Here is an 18,163-nt window from a genome sequence, read left to right on the forward strand (position 1 = left end):
TGTAGCTAGGGCACAGTTCCTAGCGAAACAAGCTAGCAACAGTCCTATATTCCCAATAAGCAAGGGCTCTTCCAAATATAGAAGAGACAAGTTTTCAGGACCACAGTGGGCACATGGTTGCCTGTAATCATTGGACAAAATGGAATATAATAAAAGATGGTTTGATTGGCAGGTGTCAGTTCATAACTGTGGAAAGCCCAGTAGGGTCTATATCTCACAGAACTCTTTGTCTGGCCACTGTGATACCTACCACCAATCTAGTTCTTGTCACATTTCCTGCTTTCAGTTCTACTCATTCTTTAAGGCCAAACTCAAGTGCCACCTCTAGGAAGGTGTTCCCGAGCCAACACTTTTGTTTCCCTTGAATATCCTGTCTACACTAAGGATTGAGTTAGTATTCCACATCTGTGCTTCTCAGAGATACGGAATGAATCTCTAACACACTTCCGTTTCACAGCCTCTTATATTAAACCACACCATTGACCCCCCAGTTCCCTCCAGGAAGCTGTGTGCTACCGAAGAACAGGAACTATGTTTAATCAATTTTTGCCATCTCTCAACTCTTGTGGGACACAAAGAGCATGTACTTAAGAGTCATTTGCTGAATGAGCCAGCGGTTAGGTGACAACCATACTATCTAAATAGTTCCAACTACAGGATCTCCTGCACTCATTTCAACGTGGCTAGAAAGTGAAAAGAATTTCCAGGAATGGTGATCGCGATGTACATACCTGTGGTCTCAGCAGCCAAGACGCAGAAGGCTGAGGCCAGTGTTGGAGCCACAGGACACTGAAGGCCAGCATGAGGCACATGCTGTTTCCCCCCAACCCTCGTACAAAAGCTGAACATGTACCCACAAAACCAACACCTGGGAGACAGAAGCAGTAGGATCACCACAGGTTAGACGCCAGCCTGGGCTACATAGTGATGTCAGGATAGCCTAAGCTTTAATGTGAGACCACAACTAAAACAAAACAAAAACCACAAACCAACCTCAAACAAACAAACAAACAAACAAACAAACAAACCAAACAACAACCCAAATACCACAAAAGAGCTAAGTGGGGTCTGGAGAGACGGCTTGTTGGTTAAGGGTACTGGTTACTCATACAAAAGACCAGGGTTTGATTCCAGCACCCACATAGTGGCTCACAACCACTGGTGGCTCCAGTTCCAGAGGATCCAATGTCCTCTTCTGCCTTCCGTTGGCACAGGCAAAGCATCCATACACATAAAATAAAGCTAAAACGGGCAAAGCTGTGGAATAAAACCTTTTTGTGAATTTGTGGAGCGTATTCTACTCAGTGGACGTGTAGGTAGACCCAGAGCCTCTTCCCAAGAATGACTGACTGCACTTTAGGCAGTTAAAAAAAACCTCAAAACGTAAGGAGAAAGCAAAGCCCAGCAACAAAGGGTTTATTAAGCTGAAAGAGATAAAGGTCACAGTGAGGTCACAGGTGTCAGACATAAATTCCCATGGTAGGGAAAGCCCTGGGTCCAGAGAAAGTCAGATTTTGAGACACTGGCACACATACAGTAAAGCCTACTAGAGCTGGCAAAGAAGATCAAGTGAATGGGCCAGTTGGCAAGTTAATTAGCTATGCTTTAGCATGGACTCAGGAGGCATCAGCCACACAATGCCAACGTGAGAGTCAGACTTGCAGGGTGGAGACGCTTTTGTTCAGCTTTCCCTCTTCTGTGGCTGTAGATGTGTGTGATTAAGTGGTGACTATTATGGGATTTCAGAAGGTTAGGTGATGACATTTAGCCTTAGCGACCCAGGAAAGCTTTACTTAAGAAGCGACACTCCTGCAGTGCCTTTAAGGCAGGGAAATGCTGCTGCAGTGTATGTAGGGAAGGATGCTGTAGACTGAGGGAGAGCAAGAGCCAGGAAGAGAAGGGCTCGATTTTTACTGGACTGAAAGGTATATGATAGCAGAAAGCAGAATATTACAAATAAAGCTGCAGCTCAGTTGTGGATGAAAGACAGTTACAACGCTTAGATGTTATTGCTTATACTTAGGGATCCACAGCAGACAAGGCATGATTAGAATTGTCTCTAAAAGCTAATTTGGCTGCATCCGGTGAGCTGGTGTTTGGAGAACGGATCCCAGATGCAAGGTCTGTAGAAGCTACAGAAGCTGCATGCAAGTGTCAGAGAAAGACAAGTGGGGACAAATTAGGAAGTAGCATTTTTTTAAACCTCATTTCACCAAATATAGCCTGTAGTCTACACAATCCAAATAAAATATAAATGTAATATAAGTGTAAAAAAACCTGTTCTAATTTTTATTAAATTCTCTAAAAGACCAGGCCTGGAGAGATGACTCAGTTAGTAAAATCCTTGCTCTGCAGGGATGAGGAGCTGAGTTCAAATCCTTGGTGTACACACACACACACCCCAAGGGACCTGTAATCCCAGTACAAAGAGACAGAGCTAGGATATTCTCGGGGGCTCACTGGAAAGTCAGTTGTCACTGTCTCGAGAAAGATGGTTTCCAGGAATTGACAAAAACACCTGTCATTGATCTCTGGCTTCCACATATATGGGCACACACATACACATACATTTGGCACACATATATCCACACATATGAATATAAACACACACACACACACACACACACACACACACACATATATTGGTGGGTGAAAGGGGAAAGAGGGAGGGAAAGTAAGAGATCATTGATTCATTTAGCTAATATGCTTTTTAGATGCCTAGCTAAATATCAAATTGTTAAAAGCCAGGCTTTCAAAAAGTACCACAGTGTCTAAACCTACAGGGACGGCTGAAGGGGAAAGAAAAAAAAAACCCAATAACAACATATCTTCCATAGGTAAATGCTCCTGTCTCCTAAGTCGTCCATGTACCTTTCCCCACTAGACTTTCTCACAAGACGTTTCTAACGCTGGTTAACCCAACCGACAGGAATGCTGCAGAAAGCAGAAACAGGACCTGTGTGAGAAATTTGATTACCTCTACGGCATCCTGGAGGAGAGGAAGACTGAAATGGCACAAGCTATCACCAGGACACAGGAGGAGAAACTGGAGCACGTTCGAGCCCTGATCAGAAAGTACTCTGACCACCTGGAGAACGTATCAAAGCTGGTAGAGTCAGGGATCCAGTTCATGGATGAGCCGGAAATGGCAGTGTTTCTGCAGGTAATACTTTTGGGCACCAAGGACTCAAACCCAAAAGGTGTGTGATGAGAATTAACTATTTAAACTAAATACTATTTAGTATTACTTAAATAGAGAGGGTGGCATTTAGAAAGTTAGGAGATTTTTGCATCACAAATGGAGGAATTAAACCTCACCAACTTCATGAAAAGAATTCAAGTAAGTTTATCTCTGTTGCTTTCACAGAATGCCAAGACCCTCCTGCAAAAGTGAGTACTTCTGTTAGGTCGAACAGCGCATTTTTCATTTTACCCAAGACATTTTACCCCTAAGACTTTAAATGATGACAGAAAATGACAAGTGTCTTTGCTGCAGGATCGCAGAAGCATCGAAGGCATTTCAGATGGAGAAAATAGAACAAGGTTATGAGATCATGACCAACTTCACCGTCAACCTCAACAGAGAAGAGAAAATTATACGTGAAATTGATTTTTACAGAGGTGTGTGATTTCTTTGACTATTATCTGTTGTGAACCACACATGTAGGAAGGCTGTTGGGTGAGAGAAATGGGGGAACATTCAATGGACACCCATAACTCCACAGGATCCTAAACCAGTGTGATGTTCAGTCTCACCATAAGATCACACAGTTTTCGACAGTTCATCTTTATAGTGTTTTAATGACTCTGGGTAATGAAATTCTTATTATTTGGCATAAGTGGTGATAACTCAACTTCACCTCTTTCCTGGAGTATGAGTTATAGTGGTGTAAAGGAAAAAAGATGAAAGGTGAGTTGAAAAGAAAACACAGACATCTGGGCTAGGTATGACAGCATATCAACTTGAGGATGAGATAGTGACAAGTCACCGAGTTGGTCAAAGTGTGGAATTAGGATAGGGTCCATGAGCTATAACTGTGTCTTTCACTTTTGACTCAGAATTCCTACTCTTAGAAATCTCTTGTTTAGGCTGGAGTGAGGGCCCTTTGGTTAAGAGTGCTGTCTGCTCTTCCAGAAGTTCTGGTTTGATTCCCTGGATCCACATGGTGGCTCACAACCATCTATAATGTGATCTGATGCCCTCTTCTGGCCTGAAGGTGTACATGCAGATAGATGACTCATATACACATAATACAGAAGGAAATCTTTAAGAAAACTTTATATAAACAAGGAAATATCCTGATGAAGTACTTGAGAGAGAGAGATAATAACTCTGGATCAGACCTCAGCTCTTACTGCCTAAACTCACAGTAGACACAAAAGAGAAGATCAAACAGTGCTGGGATAGGTCACTAGCTATGTCACTAAATCGCAGACACAAGTTTAGAACACATCCTCGTCATGGCTTCTTATGATTCATACTTAATACAGTATGGTCTGTCATTAACATTACATGAATGAATTTTAAGGTCAGTAGATTTTAAGAAGTCATAGTGTTTATATTATACTGAATTAAAACAAGTCGTTGCTTTCTGATAGGGAAGAGGGTTGCATTTCCTTTTAACAAGACAGAAATAAGTAAGTGGCAATGCCACCTCTCATCTCTCTAGAAGCTTTCAGATATGGTACCTATGACAGGAATGTGAGCAAGCTCTGAGAGTGAGTTCGTATGCGGGGGGGTGGGTAGGAGCGGGGGGTACAACTTTGTACTGGGGATGAACGCAATGGTTCCTTCACATTTGTTCTGCCTTGGCGAATGTGAGAGGCACGAGGTTGCAGCATAGTATAACTGGACCATTGTCCAGTGTCAGCTAAAGTGATTTCTCTAGCCCTAGGCTGTAGGGGCTAGTTATTAACTGTTTCCACAGCAACCATGGTAGTTATAACATGCTTAAAAATATCTGTCTCACTAGAAGAGGAAGAGGAAGAGGACGCAGGAGAAATAGATGATGAAGGAGAGGACGCAGTAGAAGTAGAAGAGGTAGAAAATGTTCAAATAGAGTCATCGGGGGAAGAGGAGAGTCCAGAAAAATCACCAGAGCCCTCTCAGCCGGCCTCGGAGCTCCAGGCTGCCCCAGCACCACTACTTGCTGTCTCTCCAGAACCACTTTCATCCACGCCGCCTGCCGCAGATGCCCTGGTGACACAGGTACCCATTCACTAGTTCCTTCCTGCCAGACGACCTCATTGCCCAAACACTCTAAACAACTTAGTCTACTATAAGGAACAACAACTGTGTGCCGATAGTTGTAGGCAGCAGACAAGAGGAGATCAGGACAGCGCCCTCTAGGTGGATCAGCAGGTTTGTCACCATGATAGTGCTTGGTAAGACTTGATTTAATGCCAGTCTTCTACCAACAATGCTCAGATCTGAAGCAATCTCTGTCAAGAAAGGGAAAGGGAAGGAGGGAGGGATGGAAGGAGAAAGAGAACGTCTGTGTTTGTGTGTGTGTGTGTGTGTGTGTGTGTGTGTGTGTGTGTGTGTGTGTGTGTGTGTGTGAAATAAGAGCTGCTCATGGGGATTATAGTCTACCTTTTGTTCCTTAGTCAATTAAAACATGGTGTACAGTGTAGAAATTATATAAGGCGAGACTCTACTTGAGAACCGTGAGCCTCGTGTATTTGGTAGCGGAAGTAACTAGAGAAGTCACAGCGGTTCCAGTAGCTTACCATAAAAAGCAACTTTGCCCTTTCTTTGGTGGGCGAGCAGATGAAGCTCAGTTTTCTATTTGTTTGTCATTTGAAGAAAGTGTGATTCAGGGCACTTGAAGCAGTACCTGTCAGCTTACCTGAGGCCTCCAGAGGGCCACTGTGCAGCCTGGCACTTTGTGTTGACTTCTGGGCCACTTCAGTGCACAGAATCCCAGCCATTGGATGCAGTGGGAACAGCAGGCTCACCGAGGAGGGGTTCTACATCTGTGGGTTGACATTATGGACAGGGACAAACTTTCACAAAGAACTCAGATATGGAATTGTCTGCATAGGCATCCAAGATATAGCACATTTTCCTTCCCAGAACCTTGAACTTCTCAAGATTGGCCTTGACAAGTAGGTCAGTGTTGGTTTTTGAAAAATAAGTTTTGTGGACCCATGCGTAATGCCAGAGTTAATTCTGGTCAATAATAATTTGCCGTTTGTGGCATTTTATAAGCAACTTTTCACTCAAGGCTTCTGTGTTCCCTCTATCTGGGCTGCCTTCAAGTGGAAGAAACATGCAGATGCCAGTCAGAGGCACAGCACTGTTGTGAGCCTTCTGCTCCAGTTACCCCCAAAGAGCGCAGGGTGTTCAAGCCCAAGAGGAAATAACACCAACTGCTTTTTCCTCTTTTTCTCTTTTTTACTTGCGAACCCATCTGTTCTGATTAAGGGGGAGGTGGTGCCTACTGGCTCTCAGCACACCACACAGTCCGAAACTCCGGGCCCTTCAGCAGCGGAAACTGCGGATCCCCTGTTTTACCCTAGTTGGTATAAAGGCCAAAGCCGGAAAACCATCTCCAACCCACCTTGCACTCCTGGGAGTGAAGGTCTGGGCCAAATAGGGCCTCCGGGTGCTGACGATTCCGGTGTGCGGTCGGCAGAAGTGGCAGAAGCCGCAGCCAATGAGCAGGCAGCAGTGAGTGGTAAGGAATCTAGCGCACCTGTGGCTACCTCTCAGGTTAGTGTCCTACGCTCTTGTGTCTGAATGCTTTCCCACACCTGCTGCAGTTCTGTGGAGAGCAGAGGGAAACCACCACCCTGGGGGAAACGCAGCATTGCCTCGTCCTCCATCTCTGGCTTGCACTTAAGCATTCTGCCTAAGAATAAACAAAGAACCAAACAATGTGAATTCCCTTTGCTCATGGTGACCTCATCCCAGGCTTTTTAGGGGATGGGGTGCAAGCAAGCCTAGCCCTTAGGCACTCTGTGCAAAGCTGTTTTCTCTGCAGTGACTGACTGGCTGGTGTTTCTGGTTCTTTGTGAGTTCACTTGGCCTTCCTCAGCCTTTGGGATCTCTCCTCTGGCTTTCAAAGACTAATCTTCTGCTTTGGAGTCATCCCTAGCAGTCACCAAGGAGCATATTTGAATTAGTTTAAATTTGCTCTGTAAAATAAGCTGGGATTTGTGTCTTCTAGAAATGTGCTTGCAATGGTTAGATAGTCTTGGCTCAATTAAACCTGTGCTTCCTAAGCTTGTATTGCTGGGGTCGGGAAACACAGGCTTTCCTGCATTTTTTATAGGGACTCTTGATAAGCTAAAAAAATTTGATAATATAGCTTGATAAACTTTTGTTTTTATAGTGAAAATTTGAAGTCCAACTCTTCCTTCTAATGCTTAGGTCTCTGTGCATCTCCAAGAGCCAACAGAACTAGTTTACCAGTTTCTGTCTGAGGAAGAGTGTTAGTCACCTCAGACTTGGGATTCCTAAAGAAGGTGTGGGGGCGGGGTAAGTGTTGCCAGACAGTAAGCTGCCACTTCTGTGGGTCTGTACTCCAAGGTCATCAGGTGACAGTGAACAAGAAGTGGCAGAATTTTATCCTATCTGCTCAAGGGGACTCTGTCTCTCCAGGTAACAAAAGGAGGCCATTTTGGAGAGTTAAGAGTGTCATACTTTACACCTGATTGTTATTCACAGATACAAAATGACAAGGGTAAATGTTTGTAAAGTAGCCTTTCTAGGGCAAGCTAAGGTTAAAAAGACAAAAGCAAACACAAAGATATAGACGATTAATTCCTAGAAACTGTAGGGAGGTTTCTGTATCCGAGGAAGACTTAACAGCAGCACAGTTTCCCCAGGAGGAACATGTGGTGGGTCTCCCACCCGAGGCAAGGGGCTTGTCTAAATGGTACTGGAGAAATGATTTGTGATGCTGTCAGTGAAGATGTCTTCTTGTTTTCTCACAGGAGTTAGCAATCTGCCTAGCACTTCTGGCTTTTCTTATTCTCCACTACATCTGGAGTCAGATTCAGTGCTTGATTTTTGCTTTAATGGGTAGGAAATATTTTCTTTTCCATTTACTAACCTCTCATGTATTTTTTTTTTTTCGTAGTATTTCTCTTCTGTAGGCCCAGAGATGCATTTCCCACAAGCCTTGAGACACAGTCCTCTAAAACCATGTGCACTCAGGGCCACGAGCTCTCTCTTCCTTATGGTGCAGGTGCTCGTGCGCCTTTCTCAAGGAGACCCGTTCCTGTATCTATTCCTGCATGGGGAACCCTGACCCAGAACAGTGACTCCTGGGCAATTATTCAGTAATCCAATAGGAGTTAACTCTTTGGGTGGCATTGCACAGGCGGGAGGAGGGGGGTCCAGCTCATCAGAGCAGCGAAGAACTCATACAGCAGGCAGGGCAGCTGTTGGTTTAGGAGCTGTGTTCCCTCTGCCTACCCAGAAATGCTCAGCATGTGCCCTGTCAATAATGCTGTCCAGGGCAGGCTCTGCACTAGCCTAGGTGATTTCTCAGTTCTCTTTAAACCTTTATTCTCTTCAAGGTCTTCCCCCAGAGAGGAGGTTTCTGAGACAAGGACATTGTAAGCATAGCTGTCATTAGATACATCGAATAAAGAGCCAGGCATTAGTGTGCACATAACGACCACAATGAATCTAAATCAAAGAAAAGCCACTATTTTGTTCAACAGCCCTTGCCCTTTGTTTCAAGTTACATTTCTCATAGTCAAGCTATGAGGTTTCCTTTAGGACTGACATCTTACCTTTTGGTTTTACTCATTTAATTAGCAATATTTGAAGAGTTTGTGTGCATGAACTTTTGAGTGAAGGGTTCTACTGGCCCAAGTCCTTTCTCCCTGAATCCTTAGCCAGAAGCAGCCCAGGATCCCTGGAGCTAAAAGGCATCAGCTATTTCTGGCTCCCTAACCTGTCATGCTAGACCTCTTTTCTGTCTCATTAGCCACCTCCTCCGCAGTGGCTGTGGGACTGCTGTGTGTACCAGCTGTGTCCATAACCGTGTGAGCCCACCTTGTGTCTAACAGTCAGCTGTGAGCCTGTAATACACTCAAATATCCTGAGCATGCATTTAGTCTGTTCAGCTGCCACATTATTTGTGGTACAATGGAACCACAGGCAATGGACTCAGAGAAACAGGGAATGAAAACATGGTTATTGGAAGCAGGAGCTAACTGTGGATCTGAATAATTGTCTGAAGAGTTCCGTTTATGTTCCGAGAATGTGGGTTTGGAATCTACCCTTCCAATGTCCTCTGAGGCTGTAAGGGAGCTGTCATGCTTCATGGCTGCCATTCACCAAGCTCATATCATTGTATGCTGACCTTCATCTGCCTGTGTGGTGAGACGGGAGTGAGGCAGGAGGGGTGGGGTTTGATGCACTGGATTGATACGTGTTGTTACTAAGCACCTTGACTGTGTAGTTTTGAGTTTGAGAAAAAGCATTTCCGCACAGCAAAGCTAGCCTGATCTATGATAGGAGCCACTCTTGGACCTCCAAAAATCTGATGCGAACAGAGTTGTGAAGATGGTAGCGAAGTCTGGTGCAACTTTGGCACATGGAATTCAAAGTAGCAGATAACTATTTGCCCAGTGTCCATCTAGCTTGTTGTGTCACCCTGGCCTACTGCTCTTCCCTGGAACATCTAGCATGTGATACCAGAGTTCTCCCAATCCCCTGATGGTCATTGCTAAACAGTCCCAGGCCAGCAGGTGGTGTTGCCTTAGAAACTCAAGCATCCCAAGAAAATTGCTCACCTTCAAACTCACCTCGGCCTCAATGGCTGAACTGCAAACCCTTTGAGATGATCTATTCCCAGGTGCTTTCCACATGGCCCATGACACAGTAGAACCCGTGCTTGGCTCCAGAACACAAGCACATCATGTTTGCAGACTATGGTCATGGAATAAACCAGACATCAACTCCCTCTGCCCTGGGCGGGGGTGGGGTGGTGGTGGTGGTGGTGAAGGCGCAACTTTCTAATGGATGAAAGGTGGACTGTTAACATCCTTGTCATCATTTTCTATGAAAATAATTGTTTTTTAAAATTTGTATTTACTTCAATTGTCATTTTATCTTTGAAAAAATGTTAGTTACCACCCTCTGCAGGGTGAGCTTTGAAACTTCTCACCTTATTCTTGCCAGAAAAGTTTGCGAAGACCCAAAGTTTGACCAGGCTGCCGAGGCAGATTTGTCACTGTATGCACCATGCTTTTGGTTCATGTTTACTATATGCTTATCTGAAGCAAAGGAAATTTGGTAGAAATAACATTTGGTGCTTTTCATATGTCTGTTTAAAATTTACTTTGAGGGGCATTTTTTATGAATTTTTTGAGTTTCATGCAATTTGTTTTGATCACATTCACACCTCTGTCAACCCCTTCCTCAATTCAAGTACTGCATCCCCCCTCTCTCCCTCCTCTCTCTCTCTCTGTCTCTGTCTCTCTCCCTCTTCTCTCTGTCGCTGTCTCTCTTTCTATCTCTGTCTCTGTCTCTCTGTCTGTCTCTGTGTCTTTGTCTCTGTCTCTCTCGCTTTCTGTCTCTCTGCCTGTCTCTCTCCCTCTTCTCTGTCTCTCTGTCACTGTCTCTCTTTCTATCTCTGTCTTGTCTCTCTCTGTCTCTGTCTCTCTGTGTGTCTCTGTGTCTCTGTCTCTGTCTCTGTCTCTGTCTCTCTCTCTCTCTTCCTTCATGACCAGGTTGAGCTGTCTCTCTCTCCCAGCAGCCAACAGTGCCAACAGCTTCACAGTCTGGCATGGGACTGTGTGCCCAACTCCGCTTCTTCTGGGATTCAGTCTGGTTAGGGCTTACAAGGCTTTGTGTCTGCTGTTGTGCCATCTGTGAAGCTGCTCTGCTGTGTCCAGGAGAGAATGTTTCTTTGTTGTCATCCATTGCCTCAGATTTTTTATATTCTTTTAGGCTCCCCTTCCATAAGCATTCAGCATAAGAGTTTTGAGGTTAAAATTTTCAGCATATGGGGCCCATGCTGAAATTACAACAGCGATCCTTGGTCAAACAGGCACATTTATCTCCTGTATATGCCTCGCTGCAGCCCCTGCCAGGCCTCATGTGCTTCCTCCCACTGCCCTTATTACAAGCCACTCAAATTCACCCCTGAGTGCTAACACAGGGCCGCCCCCATCTTCTCCAAGTGAGCATTTTATTGTGAATATGTGTGGCGATCAAATTTTTTCCTTTTTGAGACAGGGTCTGACTATATAGTCCTGGCTGTCCTGGTACATGTTATGTAGCTCAGGCTAGCCAGTCACGGTGATCTGCGGCATCTGATTCCCAAGCGCAGGGATTAAGGTGTGTGTCCACCACACTTGATCAGCAATGAAATTTTCCTTTCATTATCATTTGTTTGTTTTGAGACAGAGTTTCGTTGTGTAGCTCTGGCTGTTCTGGAACTTGCTATGTAGACCAGGCTGGCCTTGAACTCCCAGAGATCTTTCTGCCTCTGCCTCTGAAGTTTAGGGATTAAAGGTGTGCAACAGTATCCCTAGCTCAGCAGTGCAATTTCACAGAGGTGGAAGGAGCAACAAGGAAGGTTGCCACTGTTCTTCTTCTTCCCTTTCCAGTGTTACTTAATGGCTTCCTCTGGAAGAATCTACCCAGAGCACTTAACTGGAGCAGCTTGGGGGATGGGAGTCTCCAGAGAAATGCCTTTGTCTGTGGTGGGTTAACTCACAGCCAGATACTCTGGCTGATACTTGACCTGTACCTGCCTCAAGGTCAGAGACGCCCTCTTCCACTACTGTGCTCACAAGCACACACACACACACACACACACACACACACACACACACACACACATGCATGCACACACACACGCATGCACACACACACACACGCGCATGCACACACGCACACGCATGCACACACACACACATACACACATGCACACACACACGCATGCACACACACACACACATACACGCATGCACACACACACAGTAGCAGAGACATGTTCTGTGAAGAAGCTTTCTGCTTTTCATATCAACTACCTCACTAGAAAGCGGAGCTGTCATGATAAGAAACTAAAACTTTACCATGTTACAGCCTTTTTCTGTTTTGAGAATCAGCTACCACTTTTCTATTCTCCATGTCTGAGAATAGATACTTAAATCATGTAGAGATTCTGCCAAGGCTCTAGGGAATGGAACTATTAGGGGAATTAGGGGAAAAGAACTGGTTCTAGATATGTCTAACTGAGAGTTCTATTTGAGCCTCTGTTTTCTCCCCAGGAAAACAAAGAGACTGAATGAGCTAATTCATTTATTTAGTCAGCTTTAGAAGGTGAGGAGGCAGGTACTGCGAAGTTTAGAGTCTGGTACAAACTTGGGTCTGACCCAGTCATTCAGAGTAGCAATAAAAGACTAGATGCCCAGTGAACAGAAATGCCTGTGCATTTCCCAAGCAGCATTTACTGCTGCTAAGCTCTCACAGACCACCGGCCCCACCCTTCTCCCACGCTGATTTCCAAATGTCTCCCTGGCTGCCTATTTGTGGTTCAGTGGCTGAACAGGTGTTCCTCATGCTTGCGAAGCTGTAAAGCCTGTGTGATCTGTGATGCCTGTGCCCCGGCGTCCATGTAAGGGTTTTTAAAGATCCTATGGCTTAGCAGAGCAAAGACAGGGCGCGTACAATGGAGGCAGTCTGAATATGAGATGGGTGAAAACGAGTGCTTTGTAAAGAGGCTTTATTGAGCTATACATGCACTAAAAAATCACCCATGGTAAGTGCACAATTTAATGAGCAGTGACAAATTTGTGTCATTTTGTAGCTATCAGCATGGTTATTTGAAATCCTTCTGTCACCTCCCAAATTTCCCTAGTCTTTAATAGTATTGATATGAAGAGTAAACATATCTTCATCTTTTATTAACTCTAACTTATCACTTTACTTTTATGTTCTATTTGAGAACTAGTTTCTTAATTAAAAATCACGAAGACTTACTCCTGCCGGCTCTTGCGCCCTAGTGTAATTTTGGGAAGTTTAAGTGTGTTAGGGTAGGGTGTTATTTCCCTTTATTTGCTCTCATGTGCTCGCCCAGCTGTTCAACCAACACATTTTTTTTTCTTTTTTTTGTTGAAAAGACTCCTCCTTCCTTTAGCAATGTAGCTGACTGTACCTGCCCGGCGGCTCTGTTTCTTAGTTTTGTCTTAGGCCATTGTTCTATAGTTTCTTTGCCAATTATTATTATAGCTTTATTATTACTCAAGCAAGTACATTTGTCACCTTTGACCTGATTTCACAATTATTTCTACTATTAATCTTTTTGAAGAAATTGTTTCAGTTTCATCAGTTTCTTCCTTTTGGTCCATCTTCTATTTTACATTATTTCTTTTATTTGTTGCTTGTCTCCTTGTGTTCACAGTTTTCTCATCTTTCCCAATTTTTTTCTCTACAATGAAAGCTTGGGTTGTTGATTTGTGATTTTTCTCATTCTTCCCTATACATGTTTAGGTCATAGAGCGCATTGCTTTAGTTGGATCCCAGAAGCTTTAACACGTTGTATTTTAATTTTTAACTTTATTTAAAACATTTGTTGATTAACGTACTGATTTCTTCATTGATGCATTGAGAGTTGCTGAAGCTGGAGACACTGGAGATTTTCACTGTTTGACTCTGTTTGTTTCCGTTATGAAAACAGAATTACTCTATACGCTTTTATCCTTCTAAGTGTATTAAGTTGCACAGCCCAGAATGTGACTTAACTTGGTGAACATACACATGTTCTGGGAGATATGAGCACTTCTTGTTGTGATTGCCAGGCATTTTCTATAAATGTCAGCTGAGTCAGTCGGCTGATGAAGCTGTTCATGCTGCAGTACTCATTCTGCTTTCTGTCACCAGTTCTATTAATGTCCGAGAAAGAAATTTCGAGACCTTTTATTATACTTACGAATTTACTTAGACCTTGTAGATTTATCAGGGCTTCTTTTCTCATATATGTTAAAACTCTATCTAGGTACTTTCATATATAACACTGTTATGTTTCCTTCAATAACTGATCCCAAATGAAGTATTTCTTAATAAAAAAAAAAAGCAGTTTCTTATCTCGTCTCTTCTCCCACCTGCCTTCTCTGGGGTACATAAGGACGGTCCTTGTTCGATATACTTAAACTTTGCGTGGTGACAGAAGCCTGGAGAATGGTGCCTACAATCCTTAGGCATTATTCCAAGTAGCAGACCGCAGGAAAAGGTTCATGGCCTGCACCTGACAATGCCTGGTGTTCATCTGATGTTTATCTTCCCTCAGCCACACACAGGGCCACGGGCAGCAAGTGCCAGGACGGCTGAGAGACTTAAATACCTAGGCTAACTTCGTGATCTGGGGATCCATTCCACACGGCTCTGCTTTTAGTTTCGATGCCACCTGGTTATCAGCTAATACCTCTGAACACTTTCATGACATGTCTATACCCAAATTTGCCCCTTAAGTAATTTTGAGTAAGTACCTAGTAATTTTGTGTTCCCACTGGGAATGTGGAGGCTCCAGTTTCTGTACCTCTTAGCCGATGGGTGCTGCACCATCCCTTACACTTAGCCCTGCTAACACAGGTGTGTGGGTGCCCCAAGCCTTAAGGGTCATCATCCTAATATAGAAGGGGGTATGTGCAAGTCAAACACAAGCTCATTACTAACAGAAGCAGTGGGAAAGTGTCAGCAAGGAAATGCACCTCACAGTTGTCTTAATTATCATTTAGGAACTAAAAATGTACATGTTATAGATACGTCCCCAGAGGAAAAGAATGATTACGATGATGAAAGAAGAGAGGAATGGGAAAGAATATAAAAAGGCACTGGAAGGAGTGATCAGGAAGATGTGTGTGTGTGTGTGTGTGTGTGTGTGTGTGTGTGTGTGTGTGTGTGTGTTGGGGCGGGTAGTAGCTATTCTTTGTTTCTTAGACTCTCAGAGCAGGACTTATACCTAGATCTGAGCCCCAGTCAAATGGTATACAACCCAAGATTTAGGACATTGCTATTTTCCTAAGCCAGTATAAGCAATGGGCCAAAGTCAGAGCTAACAGTCAGCATGGGATTCTGGATCTCCACCCAATGCTAAACACACACACACACACACACACACACACACACGCTACATACACATACACACATACATAGATACACACATATACACACATACACACACTCACACACACAGATCGTTTTTGTTTAAATGACCTTTGAGACTAACTCATTCACTGTGGGTTCAAGTGTGCAAATGTACCACCAACTGCCACCAGAGGTTGAGAGGCAAGAAGCACAGGAGGAAAGAGGGCCATCAAGCTTCTATGTGAGATTAATTTCACAAAGTGTTCATTGTGTTAAAAATAATAAAGAAAGCTAACAAACAGGACACTAAGAACATGATTTTCCTTGAGTGTGACTATATGTTCTATGTTCTTTCAAACGATATATTTAATTTTCCAGAACAAACTGAAGTGAATGAGGATTTAGCTATGGTCCTTAAATTCAATTGAGTCATTCAGGGTATCAAATTACTTTCAAACAGAACCCCCCCCCCCTGCCCCCCCCCCCCCGAGATCGATTGCTCAGTGTTTTATGCGATATCAGCTCACACTCACTGTTCTGCGGGCGCCCTTGTGCTGGAGTTCTCACTGCAAGGAAAGGAAAACTGTTAGCGCTCAGGAATGGTCTCCATTTACTGGATAACATTGTCAGGACTTAATAATCCTAGAACATATGGCAAGATATGACAATGAGATGCACTCACTTTTACATAGAAGAATGTTGTAAAAAGCAATATGTTTTTTCTTAGCAAATAAGTTTTTAATGAAATCATTCTGTTAATACGGCTTTTGCATCTGTGTCTTACAACACTGCAAACTTTATTTATTTTTGTGCTTCCCCCGCTCCCCTCTGCTGAGAAAGTGACACTCTAATAATTATCAATTTAGTTGTTTTACTGAAAGGTCAAATAGACAAACCAACCCAGAAATTATAGGCTCTGTTTTTCAGGAGCAAATAGTAAATGCCACTTTAATAGGGAGATAAAATTGATGATTCCATTTAAAAATAGCCAAATAGTATGTAAACCATTTGCAGCCCTGTCTCAAATTCATTTCCCCAGGTTTTAGGAGCACTGAGAACTGCAGCGAGCATTCTGGGGAGCACGGCACACTGGGGAGGGCGCTCTGGGGTCTGGGCACTGGGGAGGGCAATGTGGGAGCGCTAGTTAGGAGAGAGATGCTCATGTTTGCTTCCTGTACTTTTAAGTAGTTTACTGTTCTGATTTAACCTCAAAATCTTGCTAGTGTAGCTCATCCTGCTTGTTACTTGTATGCATTTGTGTATCTCAGTGATTCCTGGGAAACACTTTTTCCTTTGGCTTCTGGTGAAGTGGGACATTATGTAAACGTATCCTCAAATTCCATGGCTCCAGTGCCTGGAGGTGGCTGCAGTGTGTGTGCACACTGCCTCATCTCATGAGTAGAGTCTTCCATGGAGATTTTTTTTGCCTAATCCCCACGTCAGCCCTCTACAGAATTAAGAATCCTGGGCTTGCTCAGGATCACAGAGCAGCTGGGAGCTCACTGCTTTTGTCTGAGTCCTTCACCTCAGGGTGTGCTGTGCACTTGGCACTGAAGAAGAGTGGGTGACTCTCCGCCCAATGGGATCCCTGTGGCTGAGAAGCCCTGTGCTTTGATTCGCCACTTATGATGGGTCGCATGGTTCTGCAAAGCACCAGGGGCACGCCTCCACTTTTGCCCCTTGCAAACGAGAAGGGTCCAATCCTTGGAATTTGTTTAAACCAAGACTTCCTGTCTTCTGTTGTTGAGTCAGCCCCATCTTAAATCTCAGATTTGATTTCTTTGCTTAGTACAATGTACAGAAGCCCTTGTGTGAAAATTATGGCTCATCCTCAGAAAGAAGGAGAGCATATGGGGACACCACACAGGCACAGCTGACAGAGCCATACCCAAGAGGAAGGCTGGCTTTTTATCAACATCAAAAATCCGCTGTTCACTCTGACCCTAGTAATACCTAGGAACCATGTTTGAAATTGACCCAGCAGGACCCATGCCGGCATTCTCCTCAGGGTTAAGAAAGTGTGAGTAAATTTAATTTTGTCTAATCTGAAGGGCCTGAGGACGTTGCTGTGGCTCTGGTCCTCACTTCCCAAGAAGGAACTGCTGGTAGCAGCAAAGCTCCCCAGTCACCTCTCTCCGCCTCACCTCACCTCTCAGGGCGTGAGGTCTCAGAGCTTCTGAAGAAGGGATGTCCTTGAGTGGGTGTGTCTCTTCCTGGCCTGTGTTAAAGAATTCTTACTGTTTCCTCCCCTGCCACTCATGAAGAGGGTAAACTTTCCCAGCTCTGTACTTCACGGTGACATCTGCTGCCTGCTTTGTTCTAAGCAGAAATGCCTCTGCTCCTGTGAAGGAGAGCCTATGAAGTTTCCAGGGCTTAGAGCCACAGAACACACTTCTGTTGCTTTCATAGTTGGTAACTGCTCAAGAATCTGGCCTGAGGCTGGGTGTGGTGGCGCACGCCTTTAATCCCAGCACTCAGGAGGCAGAGGCAGGTGGATTGCTGTGAGTTCCAGGACAGCCTAGTCTACAAAGAGAGTCAAGGCTACACAGAGAACTGCTAATCAGACCAAGGCTTGGCTTTGTTCTTTTTGAATAAGCATTCTAAACACTCTGTTCACACCTGTTTTGAACATCTGGCTTTGAGTCTCTGATCCAGCCCAGCAGGTGCAGGATGGATGCTGGATGGATGCCCATTTGGGAACTCCAAGTCTAGCCTTAGCCTTCCTTATCCACATTCCTCAGGGCAAGCGGATGCTGCGATAACTGGGCACGGGTTCTTTCGAACCGACCTGAAAAAGAATAGCATTCAATACTCAGCAGTAACCAGACTCTGTCAAGTTGAATTTCTCCCCGGCGTCCACTGCAGCTCTCAGACACTGAGACGTGGGAGCCCAAGTGTGTGCAGCATCCCTTCAGTAGCCTGGTATCATTGATCTGTCGACATTCCTAAGTTATACATTATCTGGTGGGTGCACATTAAATCACTGCCATCCATGAACGCCTTCAGTGCAGCGCGTTTGATCACCTGAAGAGTAGAGCACAGCTATGGCAAACGGTGATGGGTCCTGGTCATCAGTGGCACAGAGAAGGTCATTTGGGAAAAGGT

The 18,163-nt window shown here is 44.4% G+C and overlaps 1 protein-coding gene across 2 annotated transcripts in view; it reads left to right on the forward strand.

Moving 5' to 3' along the window:
• The window catches only part of Trim55 (tripartite motif containing 55), a 43,869-nt gene that overhangs the window by 18,839 nt on the left and 6,867 nt on the right, over window positions 1-18,163 (forward strand). Inside the window, exons 5-10 of one of the 2 annotated variants that reach the window (XM_051139643.1) lie at window positions 2,930-3,163; window positions 3,368-3,390; window positions 3,497-3,621; window positions 4,974-5,209; window positions 6,428-6,715; window positions 7,942-8,029. In XM_051139643.1, the coding sequence (XP_050995600.1) occupies window positions 2,930-3,163; window positions 3,368-3,390; window positions 3,497-3,621; window positions 4,974-5,209; window positions 6,428-6,715; window positions 7,942-8,029 (994 nt within the window). The remainder of the gene's footprint in view (window positions 1-2,929; window positions 3,164-3,367; window positions 3,391-3,496; window positions 3,622-4,973; window positions 5,210-6,427; window positions 6,716-7,941; window positions 8,030-18,163) is intronic. The other variant, XM_051139642.1, reaches the window with a different exon arrangement.

The sequence above is a fragment of the Acomys russatus genome, chromosome 31 (genome assembly GCF_903995435.1).
Source record: "Acomys russatus chromosome 31, mAcoRus1.1, whole genome shotgun sequence".
NCBI lineage: Eukaryota > Metazoa > Chordata > Mammalia > Rodentia > Muridae > Acomys > Acomys russatus.